Source organism: Conger conger, chromosome 7 (genome assembly GCF_963514075.1).
Source record: "Conger conger chromosome 7, fConCon1.1, whole genome shotgun sequence".
Taxonomy (NCBI): domain Eukaryota; kingdom Metazoa; phylum Chordata; class Actinopteri; order Anguilliformes; family Congridae; genus Conger; species Conger conger.
In genome coordinates, this window is record NC_083766.1 from 549,893 (window position 1) to 577,165 (window position 27,273).

The 27,273-nt window shown below is 46.0% G+C and overlaps 1 protein-coding gene across 6 annotated transcripts in view; it reads left to right on the forward strand.

Moving 5' to 3' along the window:
* Positions 1-27,273, forward strand: part of sgcd (sarcoglycan, delta (dystrophin-associated glycoprotein)) — an 88,570-nt gene that overhangs the window by 48,614 nt on the left and 12,683 nt on the right. For all 6 annotated transcript variants that reach the window (XR_009709178.1, XR_009709180.1, XR_009709179.1 and 3 more), the window contains exon 6: positions 16,505-16,577. Coding sequence is in view for 3 of the 6 variants with exons in the window: in XM_061248649.1 (XP_061104633.1) it covers positions 16,505-16,577 (73 nt within the window). In the remaining 3 variants the exon portion in view is untranslated. The remainder of the gene's footprint in view (positions 1-16,504; positions 16,578-27,273) is intronic.

Genomic DNA, 27,273 nt, shown 5'->3' on the forward strand with positions numbered 1-27,273 from the left:
TGTGTGAAACCCCCTCTCACTGTGTGTAAAAACCCCTCTCACTGTGTGAAACCCCCTCTCACTGTGTGAAAACCCCTCTCACTGTGTGAAATCCCCTCTCACTGTGTGAAATCCCCTCTCACTGTGTGTGAAAACCCCTCTCACTATGTGTGAAAACCTCTCTCACTATGTGTGAAAACCTCTCTCACTGTGTGTGAAACCCCCTCTCACTGTGTGAAACCCTTTCTCACTGTGTAAAAACCCCTCTCACTGTGTGAAACCCCCTCTCACTGTGTGAAACCCCCTCTCACTGTGTGTGAAAACCCCTCTCACTATGTGTGAAAACCCCTCTCATTGTGTGAAATCCCCTCTCACTGTGTGAAATCCCCTTTCACTGTGTGTGAAAACCTCTCTCACTGTGTGAAACCCCCTCTCACTGTGTGAAAACCCCTCTCACTGTGTGAAAACCCCTCTCACTGTGTGAAACCCCCTCTCACTGTGTAAAAACCCCTCTCACTGTGTAAAACCCCCTCTCACTGTGTGAAACCCCCTCTCACTGTGTGAAACCCCCTCTCACTGTGTAAAAACCCCTCTCACTGTGTGAAAACCCCTCTCACTGTGTAAAAACCCCTCTCACTGTGTGAAACCCCCTCTCACTGTGTGAAAACCCCTCTCACTGTGTGAAAACCTCTCTCACTATGTGTGAAAACCCCTCTCACTATGTGTGAAAACCTCTCTCACTGTGTGTGAAACCCCCTCTCACTGTGTGTAAAAACCCCTCTCACTGTGTGAAACCCCCTCTCACTGTGTGAAAACCCCTCTCACTGTGTGAAAACCCCTCTCACTGTGTGTGAAAACCTCTCTCACTGTGTGAAACCCCCTCTCACTGTGTGTAAAAACCCCTCTCACTGGGTGAAACCCCCTCTCACTGTGTGAAAACCCCTCTCACTGTGTGAAATCCCCTCTCACTGTGTGAAATCCCCTCTCACTGTGTGTGAAAACCACTCTCACTATGTGTGAAAACCTCTCTCACTTTGTGTGAAACCCCCTCTCACTGTGTGAAACCCCTTCTCACTGTGTAAAAACCCCTCTCACTGTGTGAAACCCCCTCTCACTGTGTGAAACCCCCTCTCACTGTGTGTGAAAACCCCTCTCACTATGTGTGAAAACCTCTCTCACTATGTGTGAAAACCTCTCTCACTGTGTGTGAAACCCCCTCTCACTGTGTGTAAAAACCCCTCTCACTGTGTGAAACCCCCTCTCACTGTGTGAAACCCCCTCTCACTGTGTGAAAACCCCTCTCACTGTGTGAAAACCCCTCTCACTGTGTAAAAACCCCTCTCACTGTGTAAAACCCCCTCTAACTGTGTGAAACCCCCTCTAACTGTGTGAAAACCCCTCTCACTGTGTGTGAAAACCCCTCTCACTATGTGTGAAAACCTCTCTCACTATATGTGAAAACCTCTCTCACTGTGTGTGAATCCCCCTCTCACTGTGTGTAAAAACCCCTCTCACTGTGTGAAACCCCCTCTCACTGTGTGAAAACCCCTCTCACTGTGTGAAATCCCCTCTCACTGTGTGTGAAAACCCCTCTCACTATGTGTGAAAACCTCTCTCACTATGTGTGAAAACCTCTCTCACTATGTGTGAAAACCTCTCTCACTGTGTGTGGAACCCCCTCTCACTGTGTGAAACCCCCTCTCATTGTGTGAAAACCCCTCTCACTGTGTGAAAACCCCTCTCACTATGTGTGAAAACCTCTCTCACTATGTGTGAAAACCCCTCTCACTATGTGTGAAAACCTCTCTCACTATGTGTGAAAACCCCTCTCACTGTGTGTGAAACCCCCTCTCACTGTGTGTAAAAACCCCTCTCACTGTGTGAAACCCCCTCTCACTGTGTGAAAACCCCTCTCACTGTGTGAAAACCCCTCTCACTGTGTGTGAAAACCCCTCTCACTATGTGTGAAAACCTCTCTCACTATGTGTGAAAACCCCTCTCACTGTGTGTGAAACCCCCTCTCACTGTGTGTAAAAACCCCTCTCACTGTGTGAAAACCCCTCTCACTGTGTAAAAACCCCTCTCACTGTGTGAAAAACCCCTCTTTCTCATTTAAATCACATCTGACATTTTAAATGCTTCCTGCTATACATGTAATGTCATGTGTTAAAAAAATAAATTAGCAGAGATTAGATTAGCAGCTGGGATGCAGAATGGAATACAGGTAGCCAGGAAGGCACAGGAACGTGACAGCATATAATATCAACCTCAAGAGTCTCTGAGCACTGTGTGACAGAGCTGTGTAACAGGGCTGTGTAACAGAGCTGTGTAATGGAGCTGTGTATCAGGACTGTGTAATGGAGCTGTGTAACAGGACTGTGTAATGGAGCTGTGTAACAGGGCTGTGTGACAGAACTGTGTAACAGGGCTGTGTAATGGAGCTGTGTAATGGAGCTGTGTAACAGAGCTGTGTCATGGAGCTGTGTAACAGGGCTGTGTAATGGAGCTGTGTAACAGGGCTGTGTAATGGAGCTGTGTAATGGAGCTGTGTAACAGAGCTGTGTAATGGAGCTGTGTAACAGGGCTGTGTCCTGGAGCTGTGTAACAGCTGTGTCATGGAGCTGTGTAACAGGACTGTGTAATGGAGCTGTGTAACAGGGCTGTGTAATGGAGCTGTGTTGCAGAACTGTGTAACAGGGCTGTGTAATGGAGCTGTGTAACTGGGCTGTGTAACAGAGCTGTGTCATGGAGCTGTGTAACAGGGCTGTGTAATGGAGCTGTGTAACATGGCTGTGTAATGGAGCTGTGTAATCAAGGTGAACACAGTTTGGATGGGAAATGAACAGACCACTGTAATGTTGCTGATGTGTTGATGACAGTGTTCAGTAATGGTACTCAAGCACACAGTTCACATGTGTGACACCAGCACTGGTGTAACTCTAATGCTCTAATGCTCCCAAAGTGCCTCTTCTGGCCTCTCAGTGGCTTGAATGTGTCTTTTGAATAAAGCCACTCCACTATAATTAATTAAATCACTCTAATTTCCCCAATGCAATGAGACCATCACCACAACATTAACAGCTGTTTAATCACGGTTCATTTCTTCTTATTTTACTAAAATTTGGCTATGCATGCAAATTGAGCATAAGTACAAAATGTGTCTGTCCAATACCTTTTCAATATGCGCTGCAAAAATATATGCTGCACATTTATATACCTTCTTTACTGTTCTGCATTTTATGTTATTATGATATGATTTTTAGAGTTAATGAGTTGTAAATTTTAAGCTGTAGGTCTTAGTGCCTCAGCTAAGGTATGGGATCTTCTTTCCATCGCTGAGAAATAACAATGTCATGCAGGGTATCCTGAAAAAGTGTCTCATGCACATATTGGCCAATGACCGTGCAGTACACACAAATGAAAAAAATGTGTAGAGCTAAAGTCTGGGCTTGCAGGCTGTTTCAGGGGTAGTGTCTGTATGGCTGTGCTGGATCCAGGCTGGGCTTACAGGCTGTTTCAGGGGTAGTGTCTGTGTGGCTGTTCTGGATCCAGGCTGAGCTTGCAGGCTGTTTCAGGGGTAGTGTCTGTATGGCTGTTCTGGATCCAGGCTGAGCTTGCAGGCTGTTTCAGGGGTAGTGTCTGTATGGCTGTTCTGGATCCAGGCTGGGCTTGCAGGCTGTTTCAGGGGTAGTGTCTGTGTGGCTGTTCTGGATCCAGGCTGGGCTTGCAGGCTGTTTCAGGGGTAGTGTCTGTGTGGCTGTTCTGGATCCAGGCTGGGCTTGCAGGCTGTTTCAGGGGTAGTGTCTGTGTGGCTGTTCTGGATCCAGGCTGGGCTTGCAGGCTGTTTCAGGGGTAGTGTCTGTGTGGCTGTGCTGGATCCAGGCTGGGCTTACAGGCTGTTTCAGGGGTAGTGTCTGTGTGGCTGTGCTGGATCCAGGCTGGGCTTGCAGGCTGTTTCAGGGGTAGTGTCTGTGTGGCTGTTCTGGATCCAGGCTGGGCTTGCAGGCTGTTTCAGGGGTAGTGTCTGTGTGGCTGTTCTGGATCCAGACTGGGCTTGCCGGCTGTTTCAGGGGTAGTGTCTGTGTGGCTGTTCTGGATCCAGGCTGGGCTTGCAGGCTGTTTCAGGGGTAGTGTCTGTGTGGCTGTTCTGGATCCAGGCTGGGCTTACAGGCTGTTTCAGGGGTAGTGTCTGTGTGGCTGTTCTGGATCCAGGCTGGGCTTGCAGGCTGTTTCAGGGGTAGTGTCTGTGTGGCTGTTCTGGATCCAGGCTGGGCTTGCAGGCTGTTTCAGGGGTAGTGTCTGTGTGGCTGTTCTGGATCCAGGCTGGGCTTGCAGGCTGTTTTCCGGCAGTATCTGTGTGGCTGTGCTGGATCCAGGCTGGGGCAGCACTGTGTTCTGAGTTAGCTGCAGAATAAATGACATCACTGTTGACTTTTTTTTCTTCAATATTCAGAATGAAAGCTTTTTAATTAGCCGCAGTTATGTTTCATTGGCTAATGTTAAATTACTGCCATGATTAATACTCCGTTTACAAGAGGAGTCAGCATTCCTAAAAATAAAGTTATACACTCACTGTAATTTATTGGCAAGTGGGTCAGGCTCTCAGGGGTGAAGCTTGGCAGTCTCAGTCAGTGTTTAAGAATTATGTTTATGAGGAACAACAGTGATAGTTGCCATTGGTTCATACTTAGAGTAAGTTGCTGAATGTAGTGCAACAAGTCACAATGAATGAAATTAAAATTAAACACAGTAAATATCAGCATAAAATGTAACAGAAAAGGGAATGCTGAACAAAATGTAACACTTTCATGTTGGGTGGTGGGACCAGGTCTGTGGTGAGTTTGCATTTCTATATTTAATCTGCGATCTGGAGCAGTGTGCATGGGGATTTTTTCATAATGCCCAGGAGAAACGGTAGATCGCAGTTATCTCAGAGTTCCAGGCATACTGAAAGCACCTACCATGGAGAGTAAATGCTCTGTAAGAGACCTGTAACTGATCTGTAATAGACCTGTAATAGGTCTGTAATAGACCTGTAATAGATCTGTTATAGGTCTGTAATAGACATCTAATAGACCTACAAAAGATCTGTAATAGATCTGTTATAGACTCTGTAAGATGCCGGTATTGATGGTCGTGATCTTATTTTAAAATGCCCAATCAGTTCTTCTTTCTGTGACTGAGAGGTTTACATCAGTATATCTGTTTTGTGTTTGGAGATGAGCAGGTTACAGGAGTGGCACTTTTATAATAGACTGGGAGCTGGCACGTGTGGATGATGTCTGAGAGATCACAATGTGGTTGCATGTCATTGCAACATCTGAACCTCTACTGAGCTGTTTGATGTATTTCCTATTACCTATCACTACTTTTCCAGGGTGAAAGAGAAACATAGAATTAAGGAATAATAATAATAATAATAATAATAATAATAATAATAATAATAATAATAATGTTTCTCCATGCAATAAACATAAAACATAGCACATTGATTTGTATTATATACAATATGACTAAAATTACAACATTTAGGCTACAATCCTCCTCCCTTATGTCAACTCTGTTCTGCTTGTAGTTCTCACCGGTCTGTAGTTCTCACCGGTCTGTAGTTCTCACCGGTCTGTAGTTCTCACTGGTCTGTAATTCTCACTGGTCTGTAGTTCTCACCAGTCTGTAGTTTACACTGGTCTGTAGTTTTCACCGGTCTGTAGTTCTCACTGGTTTGTAATTCTCACTGGTCTGTAGTTCTCACCAGTCTGTAGTTTACACTGGTCTGTAGTTCTCACCGGTCAGAAAGCTGCCTTCAGGGTAAACTGAGCAGGAAGTGGAAATGGTTCAGGTCAGGTTCAGGATTGGTGCGGGAGGGCTCATTTCATGCCTTTATCATGGCTGACAGTGTGGTTCATTCTCCTTTGTGACCATTGGATTTCTGTCAGCTGACCACCGTAAGCCAATGAGAAACAGTCCATAAAAGCCTGAATTATATCTGCAGCGTCTGTGCTCCCTGCTTTACATGTGCGCTTCATGGAGAATCGTGTCACAGGGAAAATAACTACAGCCCTCTGGTCTCAGAGTGAGATCAGGTCATGAGCGCGACTCCCCCTGTGCCCTGTACCGCAGTGAATAACCCTGCCGAAGAGCGGCTCGTATTAAACATGATATTACATCATTAGTCATATCATTTAGACCTCTGCCTGCATTAAATGAGCATGCACTATTACACCGTGTTTATGAGGAGTTTGACTGGGGGTATATGAGACAGGTCCTGTTCAGTTCCAGGGTGGTGAGATGGAAGCTCCTTCAGCGAGAGCCTCTTAGTGTTTGCGAGGCCAAACAGTTCAAAATGGATACAGTATATGTCATGGTTTTCAATGTCTACTGCTGGAAATTTCAGTATTTACCGCTCCAGACTTCTAGAGGGCTTGCCAGCTTAGTTCTGCAGGAGAGATTACCTCCCGCATGTGGAATGCGGGTGTAATCATGGCCAATTGCAGTCAGCTGGAGAGCTATTTCAGTCTCTTCCTGGCACTGCTCTGGGCTTTGGTGTTTCACCTTGACACAGACACAGAGCCGATATAGAGGTACTAAGGTAGACAGACAGACAGACAGACAGACAGACAGACAGACAGACAGGCAGACAGGCAGACACACACACAGACACAGAGCCGGTATAGAGGTACTAAGGTAGACAGGCAGACAGACAGACAGGCAGACACACACACAGACACAGAGCCGGTATAGAGGTACTAAGGTAGACAGACAGATAGAGGGTTTTTAAGACTGAATTGCTTTTAATCTCGGGAAGCATTCACTAAGAAATTAGAAATTAGAAATAGAGAAGTTTAGGACCGAGTTTGTTTTCCTTTTGTTTCCATTTTTGTTTCTGGGTTCCGTTTTGTAGAGCAAGTGGCAGAGTTTGGCGCATAAAGTTAGCCCGTTCGAGTCTGCCGATAAAATATTCTCGTATTTCTGTTTTTCTGTTGGCGGATCGCTGGGGAGTTTTGTTCCCTTTTTCCGTTCTTTCCTCACCTATTTTAGTGGTTATCCAACTTATCGTTGGTAACTTTGTGATCCCTTCCCGGTCACTCTTGGTCTCCCGCCCCTGCTCCCTCACAGTATATGAGAAAAATACATTTTATGTCAGAAAAGACATCACAAGTCAGAAATGATTTACCAAAGAAGTTTCTGTCTGGAACTTGAGTTGGGTACCACTTTTTGGGATTGTTGAAAGTCTTTGTAAAGGGATTTATGGGAAATGGAGTTCATAGCTTGCCAGGCTCTGGGTCTCACCTCCCACACAGTACTCTGTGTAGTTCCTGTTTTTCTGTTGGAATTTCTATGCAAGAAGTAGCTTCAGTTCACATTTGACTTTATTGTGATCCGGCATAAAAAACTACAATTCTGCCAAAACTAATAACACCCTTTTATAAAAAAGTCAAACTGCAGTTTTCTCAGAAATGTTGTTTCATATGTGAATATGTTTTCCAAAGTGTCATTTATATACTGTATATATTGTTTTGATATATGGTGTGTATCCATTCTGGCCTCTCAGGTGTATCAGTGGTTAAGCGTGGTGTGGAGGTCTATAAAGCACATTTCTGTGAGGAACACCTCTTGACTAAACTGACAAATGGATATAAATTATTCAAACTAAAGCAGAACTTGATAAGCAAGAAATTTAGAAGCGTGCAAATGAAAATCCCTTTTCAAATCACCAAATGACATCAAATGTTTCCTTATCTAAATAATCATATTTTATGTTGTGTCAAAATTAAAAGTACATTTGCTGATTCATATGTATAGTAATATATCTAATACAAAGATGGTTTAATATGACTTGGAGATGTACGGATATTTTAGAGGGGTGTTAACAAAATCCAATTAATTTTGTTATTAATTTTGTTAATAACATGCCATTGTGGTAGAATGACATGACATTGCTTACTAACATAATCAGATTTTTCTTATGGCTTCCATCCACTGTGTGATCACAGGGTCCCAAAATATGGATATGTATTCCTGAAGTTTTTGTGGTGCTGTTAATCAGCATTAAGCTCAGCGGTTGGCAAATTTGCAGTGAGTCCCGGTCAGCACTGAGCACTGCCTTTAGATGAATCAGGTTAACACAGCTGATGTCAGCACTGAGCACTGCCTTTAGATAAATCAGGCTCACACAGCTGATGTCAGCACTGAGGACTGCCTTTAGATAAATCAGGCTCACACAGCTGATGTCAGCACTGAGGACTGCCTTTAGATAAATCAGGTTAACACAGCTGATGTCAGCACTGAGCACTGCCTTTAGATGAATCAGGTTAACACAGCTGATGTCAGCACTGAGCACTGCCTTTAGATGAATCAGGTTAACACAGCTGATGTCAGCACTGAGCACTGCCTTTAGATAAATCAGGCTCACACAGCTGATGTCAGCACTGAGCACTGCCTTTAGATGAATCAGGTTAACACAGCTGATGTCAGCACTGAGCACTGCCTTTAGATGAATCAGGTTAACACAGCTCATTGGCAGAATCCCATCCGAGCTTCAGCGTAGTTGTCATAGTAATGCTCACGTGGAGGAATGCATCCAGTCATGCAGAAGGTGCAGAGTAACATGTTTCCAAAAATAGTTTTTTCTTGTAAATGTAACCAAGTATGACAGCTCAGTAAATCCCACAGCTCAGTTTTATGGTTGTGATATTGATATTGATATTGATATTGATCAAATCACTTGAGTGTTACAAACTGCCCAGAGGAGAGATGGGAGGAGAATGATCAGCTAGCAGCTGCAGTAACAGTCACTGGAGAACCCAACCATAGAACCCAAGCACAGAACCGAACTGTAGAGCCCAACCACAGAACCAAAGCACAGAACTCAACCACAGAACCCAACCACAGAACCAAAGCACAGAGCCCAACCGTAGAGTCCAACCACAGAACCCAACCACAGAACCAAAGCACTAAACCCAATCTCAGAACCCACCCATAGAGCCAAACCACAGAGTCCAGCCACAGAACACAACCACAGAACACAAGCACGGGAGCAAAAACACACAAGCTGAGAAGAATTGCTTTACTTGTATCAGGCCAGGAGGGTGTGGAGTAAAAGATTGCAGCACTCTTGGAAAGAAAGGATAAAAACCTAGATATGGATGTCTGTAATGCTACATAGGAAAAGCATTTGACAGAGTGATTAAAGGGGGGGGTTAAGAGATGGATGGGTAGAAGTCTAGAATCTTCCCCAGGGCATTTCCACATGGAGGACTGTGGCCTGACAAGTTAATGGAGGGGGAGGGAGGAGGGGAATGGACAGATTAAAAAGGAGGATTTAGACACGCCAGTGCTCCACCTGTGAGCAGCTGGCAGCCTCTGAATCAGCCAGAGGAGTCGGGGGAAGATGGGAACGCACTACCATGCTTTAACAAAGCAATGCAGGGAAATGATGAGGAAGGAGTGAAGCTCGTTATGACTGATTGGGCACATCGGATCTTCACCGAGCCAGAGCAGATCAGTTAGGGTTTTCATTTTTCTGAATGGCGTGTATGATTGTGTAAGCAGTAGAGAGATCGGGGAGAATAACGAAAGCATTAGCACATTGGCGGAAGCGTGTCATTTGACGAGATGAGTTCTACTCCATCAAAGGCGAGGATCAGATCGAAGAAAACTTAATGAACCCACGGCAGAGCTGCTGACGGACAGCTTAATCAAGAACTTCTGAGAGAGAGAGAATGAAATAGGAATGGGGATATGAACAGTATGAGGTCAGAGAAGAGGAATGACACAGTGAGTCAGATTTATAATCAGATCAGGCAGCAGGATGGCAGCACCGATGGTCGAAAAGTAGGAACATGTGAGTTCATCGAAGGTTTTGTGAATTGTAGCTTATCCAACCTGTCCTGTATGTTATAATGACCTTCGATAAAAACGTCTGCTAAATAAATGCAATTTAAAAGGTTTGTAATGACTTATGGTGTAAAGATTCATAAAGGTCTCACCTGTAATGGGGGATGGATTACACTTTACAGGTTACATGAATTGCCATTAACTAATGTAGCCGTTAACCAAGTAACTACTGAAAAGTTAATCTATACAGCTTTGTTAATCTATTTGTACATCATTAATTCATGTTCAACTGAATTTGTTTATGCCAATTTATATTGCAGTAAAAAAAAACAATTAATGTATATGTTAATAGTTAACTAATTATAAGTTTGTCCTATGGTTAGTGTATTCATATTCATGTAACGAACACATTAGTACTTGACAAATACAGGAACAAATGAAAAGTACATGTTGTGCTTAATTAATGTAATTGTGCATCATTTATAATTACTTCGCATGTCATCTGGTTGACGCTTTCTTCCAAAGCGATTTACAGTAGATTAAGACTAATCAGGAGGCGATCCTCCCCTGGAGCAATGCATGGTTAAGGGCCTTGGATCTTATTGTGGCTACACCGGGATTAGAACCACCGACCTTGTGGGTCCCAGTCATTTACCTTAACCACTACACTACAGACCGGGACCCGCAAGGTCGGTGGCTACACCGGGATTAGAACCACCGACCTTGCGGGTCCCAGTCATTTACCTTAACCACTACACTACAGACCGCCCTGTCATTTGCATTCCTTTCAGCCAATCACAGCTCTTTCTGCTGCATTCCAAAGCAAACATGTATTCAGGCATTGGACAGCTACAGGCTCCATTAAAGGCACACACACACATACACACACACACACTCTGTGTGTTACGCTCTCTCTGTTTTCATGGTGTTATCTCACAGAAGTGTCGATTCAAATCCATTCTCACACACTGATAAAAGCTCTCCGCTTAAACAAACACGCAACTTGTTTCCAGTTCCAAAATCGGAACTGATGTTTCCCTTATAGATCTAGTATGGATCCCAAACACACTTCTGTCAGCTGCGGTGTGTATGTGGGCTCTGACTCGGAGAGGTTCAGCGGATCCCAAACACTGAATAAGGACATCATACACCACCCTGTCCCCATGGCCCATCCTTAGTCTGGGTCCTGTTGGTCTTTAATCTGCTATTTACAGTACTTAACACTGGCTGTAGTTAATCATTTATAAAGTGAGTGCCCCTTCCTTAAATGAGCACAGTTTTGTAATTATGCATGAGGCTGTGCCATGACTAAGAATGGATAAATTATGAAAATTATGCACCTCCGTTATTTACAAAAGAAGCAGAATTTTTCATCATATTTTTTATCATTTTAATAAAAAGCGGTGTTATCCTGTGATCCTCTTGTGAGTGGTCAGGGTGGATGAGATGCCTCTAAAGGTCAGACCTCCCCCCCCCCCGCCCCGGACGCATGCCCCCCCCAAAACACATAACCTCCCCCTGCCACAGTTCTGCTCTCTCACCCAATCACTGGCTCCTCCTGCTCCCTGTGCTGGTGTTCCAGGAGCGTGCTCTGTTTCAGTTTCTGCTCTCCTGACCATGACTCCTACAGAACCTCCCCACTCACCTGATCATGACTCCTACAGAACCTCCCCACTCACCTGACCATGACTCCTACAGAACCTCCCCACTCACCTGACCATGACTCCTACAGAACCTCCCCACTCACCTGACCATGACTCCTACAGAACCTCCCCACTCACCTGACCATGACTCCTACAGAACCTCCCCACTCACCTGACCATGACTCCTACAGAACCTCCCCACTCACCTGACCATGACTCCTACAGAACCTCCCCACTCACCTGACCATGACTCCTACAGAACCTCCCCACTCACCTGACCATGACTCCTACAGAACCTCCCCACTCACCTGACCATGACTCCTACAGAACCTCCCCACTCACCTGACCATGACTCCTACAGAACCTCCCCACTCACCTGACCATGACTCCTACAGAACCTCCCCACTCACCTGACCATGACTCCTACAGAACCTGCCCACTCACCTGACCATGACTCCTACAGAACCTCCCCACTCACCTGACCATGACTCCTACAGAACCTCCCCACTCACCTGACCATGACTCCTACAGAACCTGCCCTATGTTCTCACCATTGTGTTATTGTGTGATGCCTGCGCTTCTTCTTCTTGCATTTTGTGTAAGAGCGTTCTGCTGATGCCCTTAGTGTGTGTTGGAGTAGGAACACAGAACCTTCACTGGAATGGGTCCCTCAGGTGTTCAGCTAAATGGCCCACGCTAAATCAGATAAACGTTTCCAATTCCGTCTCCTATTCCGCCTGGCAGCGTTTCACTGCGAGTCCTTATTACCCTGTTTCTGGCCCTGTCAGAGCCCTACCGTCTTCTGATCTAAGCTGGAGCGGCTCTTCAGGAATTGGAATCTTGTATAAGATGATTTACAGATGCGTTTAGCAGTTGAAGTAATGCGGTTCTAGCCTTGAGCTTAGCATCTTAGCATCATGTGCAGATATAATCCATCATGTCCTCGATATTTACATTGCATGACCTATGTTAAATATGCAGATTTTTGCAGCTATACTTTATGTCTGTTTAGGTAAACACCGCAGCATAGGATATGTATAATCATGTATTTGAGGTGATGAAACTTGCATACAAATTAATATTTATATTTTTAATAATATATATGGCACTCTGGACTTTATACCTTTTCCACCAATCAAAATGACTGCTATACTATTGTTTTGAGCCCCTATAATTGGAAACCCTTTTGTCTCAACTTTATCTATTTTCTCGACCAAAGCCAAAGACCTTGGGATTTATGTGGAGTCTCTTCATATTGAAAGGGTTAACGCTGGAATGTACACAGTGACCAGAGCACTTCGGCACAGGGTGCGCTTGTTTTGACAGGATATCAATGAAGTCTTTATGAGGCTTCATAACACTCCTGCTCAGGCTTCATAACACTCTTGCTCATGCTTCATAACCTGCTGAGCGATCATGCCGTTCGGAGCTGAAAGCGTCATAATGGAAACACATTGATGAAATCATTTCAGGGGGACATTATGCGGAACTTAAAATAAAACTAAAATGGCTCTATTGATTTTTCACTCAATCTGTTCATGGCGTTTATTGTGAGCGCATTACAGGATGTCCTCAGGGCTGTCAGCCTGGAGTGCACAACGAGTGATCCCGTGTGCACGAGGCTGTGTGTGTGCACGTGCACGAGGCTGTGTGTGTGCACGTGCACAAGGCTGTGTGTGTGCACGTGCACGAGGCTGTGTGTGGGCATGTGCACGAGGCTGGGTGTGGGCATGTGCACGAGGCTGTGTGTGTGCACGTGCACGAGGCTGTGTGTGGGCATGTGCACGAGGCTGGGTGTGCATGTGCACGAGGCTGTGTGTGGGCACGTGCACGAGGCTGGGTGTGTGCACGTGCACGAGGCTGTGTGTGAATGTAAATGGGCTGTGTGTGAATGTAAATGGGCTGTGTGTGAATGTAAAAGGGCTGTGTGTGAATGTAAATGGGTTGTATGTGAATGTAAATGGGTTGTGTGTGAATGTAAATGGGTTGTGTGTGAATGTAAATGGGTTGTGTGTGAATGTAAATGGGTTGTGTGTGAATGTAAATGGGCTGTGTGTGAATGTAAATGGGCTGTGTGTGAATGTAAATGGGCTGTGTGTGAATGTAAATGGGTTGTGTGTGAATGTAAATGGGTTGTGTGTGAATGTAAATGGGCTGTGTGTGAATGTAAATGGGCTGTGTGTGAATGTAAATGGGTTGTGTGTGAATGTAAATGGGCTGTGTGTGAATGTAAATGGGCTGTGTGTGAATGTAAATGGGTTGTGTGTGAATGTAAATGGGTTGTGTGTGAATGTAAATGGGCTGTGTGTGAATGTAAATGGGCTGTGTGTGAATGTAAATGGGTTGTGTGTGAATGTAAATGGGTTGTGTGTGAATGTAAATGGGTTGTGTGTGAATGTAAATGGGCTGTGTGTGAATGTAAATGGGTTGTGTGTGAATGTAAATGGGCTGTGTGTGAATGTAAATGGGTTGTGTGTGAATGTAAATGGGTTGTGTGTGAATGTAAATGGGCTGTGTGTGAATGTAAATGGGCTGTGTGTGAATGTAAATGGGTTGTGTGTGAATGTAAATGGGTTGTGTGTGAATGTAAATGGGTTGTGTGTGAATGTAAATGGGTTGTGTGTGAATGTAAATGGGTTGTGTGTGAATGTAAATGGGTTGTGTGTGAATGTAAATGGGCTGTGTGTGAATGTAAATGGGCTGTGTGTGAATGTAAATGGGCTGTGTGTGAATGTAAATGGGATGGTGTTGATGAAGAACGTCTCGGCCGTGTATTGATTTAGTTTGAGTGCTCGCACTAGGGACACGAGAGGCTTCACAGTTTATCCTGGAGGGGGCTGGAGGCGCCATGCGTTTCATGGCTGATTCAATGCAGCATGTTATAGTGAGTGCGGTAGCATTGGTTGGCACTTCATTTCACTTAAAACATTATTTTTGTGATTAAATTATTTAATCAAATTGATACAATTATGCTGTAAAACTATTCATGAAATAATCTTTTTTTGTTATAAAAATGTGTAATACAATTTTAGGAACAGTTGATATAATCGCAAAACTGAAAAACTCATTAAGATTTCATTTTATTTCACAGGCCATATTATAATATTATTTTTAAAATGAACTGCTAATCAAAGTGCAATGTAGGTTTACCAAGATAAGACTTTAACGTTTGACTTTCTTATATGTGGATAGCTTCATGGATGCAGTATCTGCCCTGTGTTTCACTTCTTTAGTTGGCACTCAGTATTAAGAGACACAGCGCAGTCAGCCAGCTTCCCATTAGCTGTCCTGTCCAGAAACTTCCCCTGCCAGCCAGACAGCTTTGTGCCATAGGGGTCTGATATTCTGCCAGTGATTGAGCCGCCTAGCTTTGAAGCAACTATAAACATAGATTTTGGGATTTTAGATTTTAACTAGAGAAAATATTTCTGGGATAATTTTGGATCAATATCAGGATCTGAAAAGCTTCTAAACAACTGCAAATTATGTATACATTGCCTGCTAGCTTATGTATCTATATATGGCTATATTTGGTTGTATTTTAGTATACCGTGAACAGGAAGATCTTGCAACTGCTCGTTTGTAGTGTGTCTAAATTGCTTTGTTATAAAATTATATAATTATAGGCTTCGGCTCAGTATGTGGCCTCCCAGCCTTCTTCTTCAGTGGTATTACTCAGCCTCCTCCAGCTGCTGGCTGATTGCCCTGCCCATTGATCCCTGTGTTAATTTCTCTCCGCTAACATGTCTCCACACATCCAACCGCATGTTTCAGTGCACTGAATCTCCCTTCATTGAGGTTCATTAACATGGGGTTGTGCCCATTGTTACATAGGGAGTTCAGAATAAATCACCATCCTGCATGGTATTTTACCCTTTCACCATATCCTGATTGCGTTTTATGCTCAGCACATAACCATATCCTGTTTGTGCTCTCTGCTCAGCACATAACCATATCCTGTTTGTGCTCTCTACTCAGCACATAACCACATCCCTCCATTTTAAACAAAGGCTAATTTATTTTCAGCAGAGCTGCAGTACTCTTTGAATATTACATTTTTGCATTTCGTTTGATACTGGAAGGAGCTTTTTCCAGATGAGCTGTGGGAAGCTCTAGTTCGGGGTCATGTTGTAGTGGGTAGACTTCTCACTTTTGTTTATCCTCAGTGGGTAAACATTCATATTTATTACGAGTTTTCACCCAATCGCTGGCAGCAGTACAATGGCAGCATTGTAGTGTAATAGGTCTTCAATCCAGATAAATAAGCAGGGATTGTAATTTCATACAGCCTATTGCTGCTGTAGTACTTTTAATTAAAAGGAACGTTTTATTGGTGGGTGGGGACATGTTCTGTCAGAGACGGGGTTAACATGTCTCCATAAACTCCTAGGGAATGGACATTTATTTTGTCCCTTGTAGGGGGCATTAGTCTCTGCTTTTGATCTCAAGAACCGTACATACATTCTAGTTTTCTGAAAACCTGCACTGTGACATGCATTAAAATATTATTAATTATGTTTTGACAGCAACCCTTTTTTTGTCATCCCAAATGCTTCTATTACACTGAAAACAAAATAAAATACTTTTTTCTAGCAGGTCGTAGGAGGATAATGCGAACTGTGTGGGTAACCCCGTCGATTAGATTATGACCATAGATATAGATTATGGCCATAGATATAGATTATGGCCATAGATTAGTTTAGAGCCATAGATATAGATTATGGCCATAGATTAGTTTAGAGCCATAGATATAGATTATGGCCATAGATTAGTTTAGAGCCATAGATATAGATTATGGCCATAGATTAGTCTAGAGCCATAGATGTAGATTATGGCCATAGATTAGTCTAGAGCCATAGATATACATTATGCCCATAGATTAGTTTGGAGTCATAGATATAGATTATGGCCATAGATTAGTTTACAGCCATAGGTATAGACTATGGCCATAGATTAGTTTACAGCCATACATACTGTGCTGGTATTGGCAGGCTGTGCTGGTATTGGCAGGCTGTGCTGACACCATGTTGTGGTTTTTATTCCAGGAGCTGAGGGCGCTGTCTTTACCGGCTCCATAGAGACCCCCCACGTCAGAGCAGAGCCTTTCAAAGAGCTACGGTAGGTCTCCAAACACATGCTACACGTCTCCAAACACCCTCTACACGTCTCCAAACACATGCTACACGTCTCCAAACACACGCTACACGTCTCCAAACACACGCTACATGTCTCCAAACACACGCTACACGTCTCCAAACACACGCTACACGTCTCCAAACACATACTACACGTCTCCAAACACATGCTACACGTCTCCAAACACATGCTACACGTCTCCAAACACAAGCTACACGTCTCCAAACACATACTACACGTCTCCAAACACATGCTACACGTCTCCAAACACACACTACACGTCTCCAAACACCCTCTACACGTCTCCAAACACATGCTACACGTCTCCAAACACACGCTACACGTCTCCAAACACATACTACACGTCTCCAAACACATGCTACACGTCTCCAAACACACGCTACACGTCTCCAAACACATGCTACACGTCTCCAAACACCCTCTACACGTCTCCAAACACACGCTACACGTCTCCAAACACATGCTACATGTCTCCAAACACATGCTACACGTCTCCAAACACATGCTACACGTCTCCAAACACATGCTACACGTCTCCAAACACATGCTACATGTCTCCAAACACATGCTACACGTCTCCACACACATGCTACACGTCTCCAAACACATACTACACGTCTCCAAACACATGCTACACGTCTCCAAACACACGCTACACGTCTCCAAACACACGCTACACGTCTCCAAACACATACTACACGTCTCCAAACACACGCTACATGTCTCCAAACACACACTACACGTCTCCAAACACCCTCTACACGTCTCCAAACACATGCTACACGTCTCCAAACACATGCTACACGTCTCCAAACACATGCTACATGTCTCCAAACACATGCTACACGTCTCCACACACATGCTACACGTCTCCAAACACATGCTACACGTCTCCAAACACATGCTACACGTCTCCAAACACACGCTACACGTCTCCAAACACGTCTCCAAACACATGCTACATGTCTCCAAACACATGCTACACGTCTCCACACACATGCTACACGTCTCCAAACACATACTACACGTCTCCAAACACATGCTACACGTCTCCAAACACACGCTACACGTCTCCAAACACACGCTACACGTCTCCAAACACATACTACACGTCTCCAAACACACGCTACATGTCTCCAAACACACACTACACGTCTCCAAACACCCTCTACACGTCTCCAAACACATGCTACACGTCTCCAAACACATGCTACACGTCTCCAAACACATGCTACATGTCTCCAAACACATGCTACACGTCTCCACACACATGCTACACGTCTCCAAACACATGCTACACGTCTCCAAACACATGCTACACGTCTCCAAACACACGCTACACGTCTCCAAACACATGCTACACGTCTCCAAACACCCTCTACACGTCTCCAAACACATACTACACGTCTCCAAACACACGCTACACGTCTCCAAACACATGCTACACGTCTCCAAACACCCTCTACATGTCTCCAAACACATGCTACATGTCTCCAAACACATGCTACACGTCTCCAAACACACGCTACACGTCTCCAAACACACGCTACATGTCTCCAAACACATGCTACACGTCTCCAAACACATGCTACACGTCTCCAAACACATGCTACATGTCTCCAAACACATACTACACGTCTCCAAACACATACTACACGTCTCCAAACACATGCTACACGTCTCCAAACACCCTCTACACGTCTCCAAACACATGCTACACGTCTCCAAACACACGCTACACGTCTCCAAACACACACTACACGTCTCCAAACACACGCTACACGTCTCCAAACACACGCTACACGTCTCCAAACACATGCTACACGTCTCCAAACACATGCTACACGTCTCCAAACACATGCTACATGTCTCCAAACACACGCTACACGTCTCCAAACACACGCTACACGTCTCCAAACACATGCTACACGTCTCCAAACACACGCTACATGTCTCCAAACACATGCTACATGTCTCCAAACACATGCTACATGTCTCCAAACACATGCTACACGTCTCCAAACACACGCTACACGTCTCCAAACACATGCTACACGTCTCCAAACACACGCTACATGTCTCCAAACACATGCTACATGTCTCCAAACACATGCTACACGTCTCCAAACACACGCTACATGTCTCCAAACACATGCTACACGTCTCCAAACACACGCTACACGTCTCCAAACACATGCTACATGTCTCCAAACACACGCTACACGTCTCCAAACACACGCTACACATCTCCAAACACATGCTACACGTCTCCACACACATGCTACACGTCTCCAAACACATACTACACGTCTCCAAACACACGCTACACGTCTCCAAACACATGCTACACGTCTCCAAACACACGCTACACGTCTCCAAACACATGCTACACGTCTCCAAACACACTGTACACGTCTCCAAACACATGCTACACGTCTCCAAACACATGCTACACGTCTCCAAACACATGCTACATGTCTCCAAACACATGCTACACGTCTCCAAACACATGCTACACGTCTCCAAACACATGCTACACGTCTCCAAACACACGCTACACGTCTCCAAACACCCTCTACACGTCTCCAAACACACGCTACACGTCTCCAAACACATGCTACACGTCTCCAAACACATGCTACACGTCTCCAAACACCCTCTACACGTCTCCAAACACACGCTACATGTCTCCAAACACATGCTACACGTCTCCAAACACATGCTACACGTCTCCAAACACATGCTACACGTCTCCAAACACATGCTACATGTCTCCAAACACACGCTACACGTCTCCAAACACATGCTACATGTCTCCAAACACATGCTACACGTCTCCAAACACACGCTACACATCTCCAGACACACTGTACACGTCTCCAAACACACGCTACACGTCTCCAAACACATGCTACATGTCTCCAAACACATGCTACACGTCTCCAAACACACGCTACACGTCTCCAAACACACTGTACACGTCTCCAAACACATGCTACACGTCTCCAAACACATGCTACACGTCTCCAAACACATGCTTCACGTCTCCAAACACATGCTACACGTCTCCAAACACCCTCTACATGTCTCCAAACGTTCTCTACATTTCTTTGCACAAACAAGTCCTGTCTGTATAACCTGTTCTTTATGTTACTTTTGCTTCGTGGTGGATTTTCCAATTCAAATGTCTGATCATGTCTGTTCATGTCTGTTCATGTCTGTTCATGTCTGATCATGTCTGTTCATGTCTGTTCATGTCTGATCATGTCTGTTCATGTCTGTTCATGTCTGATCATGTCTGTTCATGTCTGATCATGTCTGATCATGTCTGTTCATGTCTGATCATGTCTGTTCATGTCTGTTCATGTCTGTTCATGTCTGATCATGGCTGTTCATGTCTGATCATGTCTGTTCATGTCTGATCATGTCTGTTCATGTCTGATCATGTCTGTTCATGTCTGTTCATGTCTGTTCATGTCTGATCATGTCTGTTCATGTCTGTTCATGTCTGATCATGGCTGTTCATGTCTGATCATGTCTGTTCATGTCTGTTCATGTCTGATCATGTCTGTTCATGTCTGTTCATGTCTGATCATGTCTGTTCATGTCTGATCATGTCTGTTCATGTCTGTTCATGTCTGTTCATGTCTGATCATGTCTGATCGAAAGAAGCTTACAGAAAACTTCTATGAGTCCCTGTCTGTCAGTGAGCAAAGGATGGGTGATTTGGATCACAACCTTTAAAATGAGACACCTATGATTGTATCTGATATACTGTGTTTGGTGCGTTTGTGACATGGGGCTGTTCATTGCCACTGTGGCCCTGTCACACAAGATCTAACCAGGGGGACAGCTGAAATTTAAATTTAAATTCTAGCGAGTGATCTTCACCAACTGTCATCTGATTCCCTCCACCTCTCTCTGAGACAGACGTGGCAGCTCTTCAAAGCAGCAGAGAAATATAATGAGGCCCGAACCAGCACTGACGCCAGATACAGACACCACCAAATAGTGTCTTTAACCAAGAAATAATGTGCACTGTCATAAAAGTGTAGTAGTCCATCAGAGTGTCAGCTTTTGGATGCTGTGAGGTATTTTTGAAAATGAAGTATAATAAGAAACAGATTTTTGTAGCAATAACTTTTTTTAATGAGAAATAAACATATTTCCTCCAGCACTGAGAGGAAATGAAAGACCTATGTTGTTATGTGCCTCTGCTGACTAACAGGATCGATGAGTGCTTTCCTGGCACCACCTCCTGGATCGCCACTCTTCCCCGATCAATGCTCAGATGCTCATCAAAATCTAATTAAAGTAGACTCTCATTAACTAAAACAAACACGTGAAGGAGCACTCTGCCAATACAGAGAGAGAGAGAGACAGAGAGAGGGTGAGAGGGAGTGACAGAGAGATGGAGAGACAGAGAGTGCACATGGCAGGCCATGCCGTAGGTGGTTGGAGATGTGGGGGGAGCAGTCACAGGTGCAGTGGCTCACCTGTCCTCCAGATAGAGTCCGTTACCATGGAGATAATGTGCCACAAAGCAGGCAGGTGGCAGGGGGTTATCAGAATCTATTTTGACAAGCTAGAGAACATCTATTATCTGTCAATCATAGCATGCTGTCAATCACAGCACCTGGACAGAGCTTTAAGGGCCATACCACCAACATCGCCTGTACTGGCCTCTGAACACACACACACTCACACACACACTCACACACACACTCACACATTACACATACACACACTCACACACACACTCACACACACACACACACACACACTCACAAACTCACACACAAACACACACACACACACTCTCACACACACTCACACACACACTCACACATTACACATACACACACTCACACACACACACACACACACACACCACACACACACTCACACACACACACCACACACACACTCACACACACACACCACACACACACACACACACTCACACACACAGACACACACACACACACTCACACACACACACACACACACTCTCTCACACACATTCACACATACACACACACACCACACCCACGCACACACACACATACACACTCACACACACACACACACCACACACACACAGACACTCACACACACACACACACACACACACACACACACACTCACACATTACACACACACACACCACACCCACACACACTCACACATTACACATACACATACACACACTCACACGCACACACACACCACACCCACACCCACACACACACACTCACACATTACACATACACATACACATACACACACTCACACACACACACACACCACACCCACACCCACACACACACACACATTCACACATTACACACCACACCCACACACACACACACACACACAGACACTCACACACACACTCACACATTACACACACACACACCACACCCACACACACTCACACATTACACATACACACACTCACACACACACACACACACCACACCCACACACACACACACTGACACATTACACACACACATACACACACACACACATTACACATACATACACACTCACACACATACATGCATCACATACACACACACACACACACACACACATATTACACATACATACACTCTCACGCACACGCCTTCACCTGCTGTCAAAAAAACTATAAAAATGTTTACGGAAGGAGCCCTGTGTAAGGTTTTGACTGGTGGAATGCTGTTTATAGGAGCTCTGTGTAAGGTTTTGACTGGTGGAATGCTGTTTATAGGAGCTCTATGTAATGTTTTAACTGGTGGAATGCTATTTATAGGAGCTTTGTGTAAGGTTTTGACTGGTGGAATGCTGTTTATAGGGGCTCTGTGTAAGGTTTTGACTGGTGGAATGCTGTTTATAGGAGCTCTGTGTAAGGTTTTGACTGGTGGAATGCTGTTTATAGGGGCTCTGTGTAAGGTTTTGACTGGTGGAATGCTGTTTATAGGGGCTCTGTGTAAGGTTTTGACTGGTGGAATGCTGTTTATAGGAGCTCTGTGTAAGGTTTTGACTGGTGGAATGCTGTTTATAGGGGCTCTGTGTAAGGTTTTGACTGGTGGAATGCTGTTTATAGGAGCTCTGTGTAAGGTTTTGACTGGTGGAATGCTGTTTATAGGGGCTCTGTGTAAGGTTTTGACTGGTGGAATGCTGACTGTTCTGTATAATATTGGAAGCAGGACCCTGTTTTCTCCGCCCTTTGGCCCAGTCATATATGACGTTGGTTTGACGTGTCCAATTATGTTAGAGGATGAGAACAATGCAGTGGAGGTTCAGTAAAATCCCGTGACAGGTAACAATTTCACAGGGACTGCAATTTGTATTTTTCCTCTTGATAGGACATGAATCCTTCAAAGTGGCGCCCTCAACAAAAGTGCGTGTATTCAATCGACATGTGACAGAAGAGCAGGCGAGAGAACAGGAAATGTGTTCTTTTCATGATTTGAAGTGATAGACAGGCCGGGCCTGGGCTCATACTAAGAGAAAGCAATTACACAGGAGACTAAAACGCACAGCGATCCAAACGCTATTCCCTCAGAGAGAGAGAGAGAGAGCATTACGACCACCGCTATCTTTGAGATTCCTCTGCTGCTCGATATCCACGGCTCTTCTGCAGTCGCACAGAGATTCCAGGGACATTTATAATCATTAAAGCAGACGCTGTCTGCGGTGGCGTTCAGACCGGTCCCTGATGAGAGCATGATCCAAACTCCTATTCCAGCCTACAGCCCTGCCCTCTCCCTGCCCCGTGTTTATCCCCGTCACTGAGAGAGCATTCAGTACCGTGTCTGGGTCAGCACTGTGTGTGGGTCATCAGTACTGTGTGTGGGTCAGCACTGTGTGTGGGTCAGTACTGTGTGTGGGTCATCAGTACTGTGTGTGGGTCAGCACTGTGTGTGGGTCAGTACTGTGTGTGGGTCATCAGTACTGTGTGTGGGTCAGTACTGTGTGTGGGTCAGCACTGTGTGTGGGTCATCAGTACTGTGTGTGGGTCAGTACTGTGTGTGGGTCAGTACTGTGTGTGGGTCATCAGTACTGTGTGTGGGTCAGTACTGTGTGTGGGTCAGTACTGTGTGTGGGTCAGTACTGTGTGTGGGTCATCAGTACTGTGTGTGGGTCAGTACCGTGTGTGGGTCAGTACTGTGTGTGGGTCAGTACTGTGTGTGGGTCATCAGTACTGTGTGTGGGTCATCAGTACTGTGTGTGGGTCAGCACTGTGTGTGGGTCAGTACTGTGTGTGGGTTATCAGTACTGTGTGTGGGTCAGTACTGTGTGTGGGTCAGTACTGTGTGTGGGTCATCAGTGCTGTGTGTGGGTCATCAGTACTGTGTGTGGGTCATCAGTACTGTGTGTGGGTCAGCACTGTGTGTGGGTCATCAGTACTGTGTGTGGGTCAGTACTGTGTGTGGGTCAGCACTGTGTGTGGGTCATCAGTACTGTGTGTGGGTCAGCACTGTGTGTGGGTCAGTACTGTGTGTGGGTCAGTACTGTGTGTGGGTCAGTACTGTGTGTGGGTTATGGGGGCGACATGGCTCAGGCAGTAAGAGCAGTCGTCTGGCAGTCGGAGGGTTGCCGGTTCGATCCCCCGCCCAGGCTGTGTCGAAGTGTCCCTGAGCAAGACACCTAACCCCCAAATGCTCCTGACGAGCTGGTCGGGGCCTTGCATGGCAGCCAATGTGTGTGTATGAATGGGTGAGTGTGTGTATGAGTGTGTGTATGAGTGTGTGTGTGTGTGTGTGTGTGTGTGTATGAATGGGTGAATGAGAAGCATCAATTGTACAGCGCTTTGGATAAACTCGCTATATAAATGCCTGCCATTTACCATTTACCATCAGCACTGTGTGTGGGTCAGCACTGTGTGTGGGTTATCAGTACTGTGTGTGGGTCAGTACTGTGTGTGGGTTATCAGTACTGTGTGTGGGTCATCAGTACTGTGTGTGGGTCAGTACTGTGTGTGGGTCAGTACTGTGTGTGGGTCATCAGTACTGTGTGTGGGTCATCAGTACTGTGTGTGGGTCAGCACTGTGTGTGGGTTATCAGTACTGTGTGTGGGTCAGTACTGTGTGTGGGTCAGTACTGTGTGTGGGTCATCAGTACTGTGTGTGGGTCAGCACTGTGTGTGGGTTATCAGTACTGTGTGTGGGTCATCAGTACTGTGTGTGGGTCAGTACTGTGTGTGGGTCAGCGCTGTGTGTGGGTTATCAGTACTGTGTGTGGGTTATCAGTACTGTGTGTGGGTCATCAGTACTGTGTGTGGGTCAGTACTGTGTGTGGGTCATCAGTACTGTGTGTGTACAGGGCCCAGAGCCCAGAGGAGGAATATGAACTCTGGGGAGTGGTTCTGAAGGACGACTCTTCCTCAGGAATATATGCACATAAATCTGCACTCCATGCTGCTCCAGTCCTCCTCAGGTCAGAGGTCAGAGGTCAGACCACATGCAGCGACATGGCATTGACAAAAAGGAAACATGAAAAGTTGTTGCGCTTTGATCTTGCTGGGGGGGGGGTTGAGCTCTTTGTTTTTAGGACCCGTTCTCTCGCCCGCATGATGTGGGGAGTGATCTGGGGGAGAGATCTGGGGGAGAGATCTGGGGGAGTGATCTGGGGGGGTGATCTGGGGGAGAGATCTGGGGGGGTGATCTGGGGGAGAGATCTGGGGGAGAGATCTGGGGGAGTGATCTGGGGGGGGTGATCTGGGGGGGTGATCTGGGGGAGAGATCTGGGGGAGTGATCTGGGGGAGAGATCTGGGGGAGAGATCTGGGGGGGGTGATCTGGGGGAGTGATCTGGGGGAGAGATCTGGGGGAGAGATCTGGGGGAGAGATCTGGGGGAGTGATCTGGGGGGGGTGATCTGGGGGAGAGATCTGGGGGAGAGATCTGGGGGAGAGATCTGGGGGGGTGATCTGGGGGAGAGATCTGGGGGAGTGATCTGGGGGGGTGATCTGGGGGAGTGATCCATTTCATTTCTTAAAGTGACAGATTACTCAGCCCCGCCCTCCCATCCAGACACGCGTGGCAGAGTGTCTGAGAGCTGCTTCATTGCCCCACGCACACACCGCCTCACACACACCGCCTCTCACACACGCACACACTGCCTCTCACACACTGCCTCACACACTGCCTCACACACTCACACACTGCCTCTCACACACGCACACACTGCCTCTCACACACTGCCTCACACACTGCCTCACACACTCACACACTGCCTCTCACACACTCACACACCGCCTCTCACACACTGCCTCACACACTGCCTCTCACACACTCACACACTGCCTCTCACACACTGCCTCACACACTGCCTCTCACACACTCACACACTGCCTCTCACACACTCACACACCGCCTCTCACACACTGCCTCACACACACTCACACACCGCCTCTCACACACTGCCTCTCACACACTCACACACTGCCTCTCACACACTCACACACCGCCTCTCACACACTGCCTCACACACACTCACACACCGCCTCTCACACACTGCCTCTCACACACTCACACACTGCCTCTCACACACTCACACACTGCCTCTCACACACTGCGCTGAATGCAGGAACTCCAGAGAAGAGTTCTGCTGAGGAAGAGTTCTGCTGAGGAAGAGTTCTGCCCTATTCTTCCTGAAAGACAGGCCCGGGTGGCTCCTGGATTTATTAATCCCACGTTCTAACTTTGCAAGCTTAAATAACGATGTTTTAGGCTTTGTGTTAAGCTTGTTCTTCCACATGAATTGATTTGGTTTGAAAATATTTCAGCTTTTTTCACACAAATCACCAGCACGGCAGCCCAGGTGAGCACACCTGTACGGAAAGCCATCAGGTACAAAAAGCAAATAACCGTCTTTAGACGGCAAATATAATGCCTCACCAAGTAAAAACTGTGCCAGTTTAGATGGCAGAAATACACTTGTTGATATTACTTGTTGATGATTTTTCAGAAGACATTTAGGCCCCTAGGGCTTTCCTTTCCTGATTTCCCAGTAGAGCCAGGAGAGCTGGTGTGAATCTGAGGAGAGACAGTCCTCTCTGACTGCTGCTGCACCGCTGGGAGAAACTAACACAGGAGAACCCAAGCTGCACAAACTCCAAGGCCTGTACTGAAGTGGTTCAGGTTCATTATGTTGCCCTACACTCTGAGAATAAAAGGGATCTTTGGCTTGTCTCCATAGAGGAAGCATTTTCACCCTACAATCCCCCTACCTCACCTTACAACCCCACACCCACACCCTCACCCACACACACACCCTCACCCTCACCCTCACCCTCACCCACACCCTCACCCACACACACACACACACACACACCCTCACCCACACCCTCACCCACACCCTCACCCTCACCCTCACCCTCACCCACACACACACCCTCACCCTCACCCTCACCCTCACCCACACACACACCCTCACCCTCACCCTCACCCACACACACACACCCTCACCCACACACACCCTCACCCTCACCCTCACCCTCACCCACACACACACCCTCACCCTCACCCTCACCCACACCCTCACCCACACACACACACACACACACCCACCCTCACCCACACACACACCCTCACCCTCACCCTCACCCACACACACACACACCCTCACCCACACACACACCCTCACCCTCACCCTCACCCACAC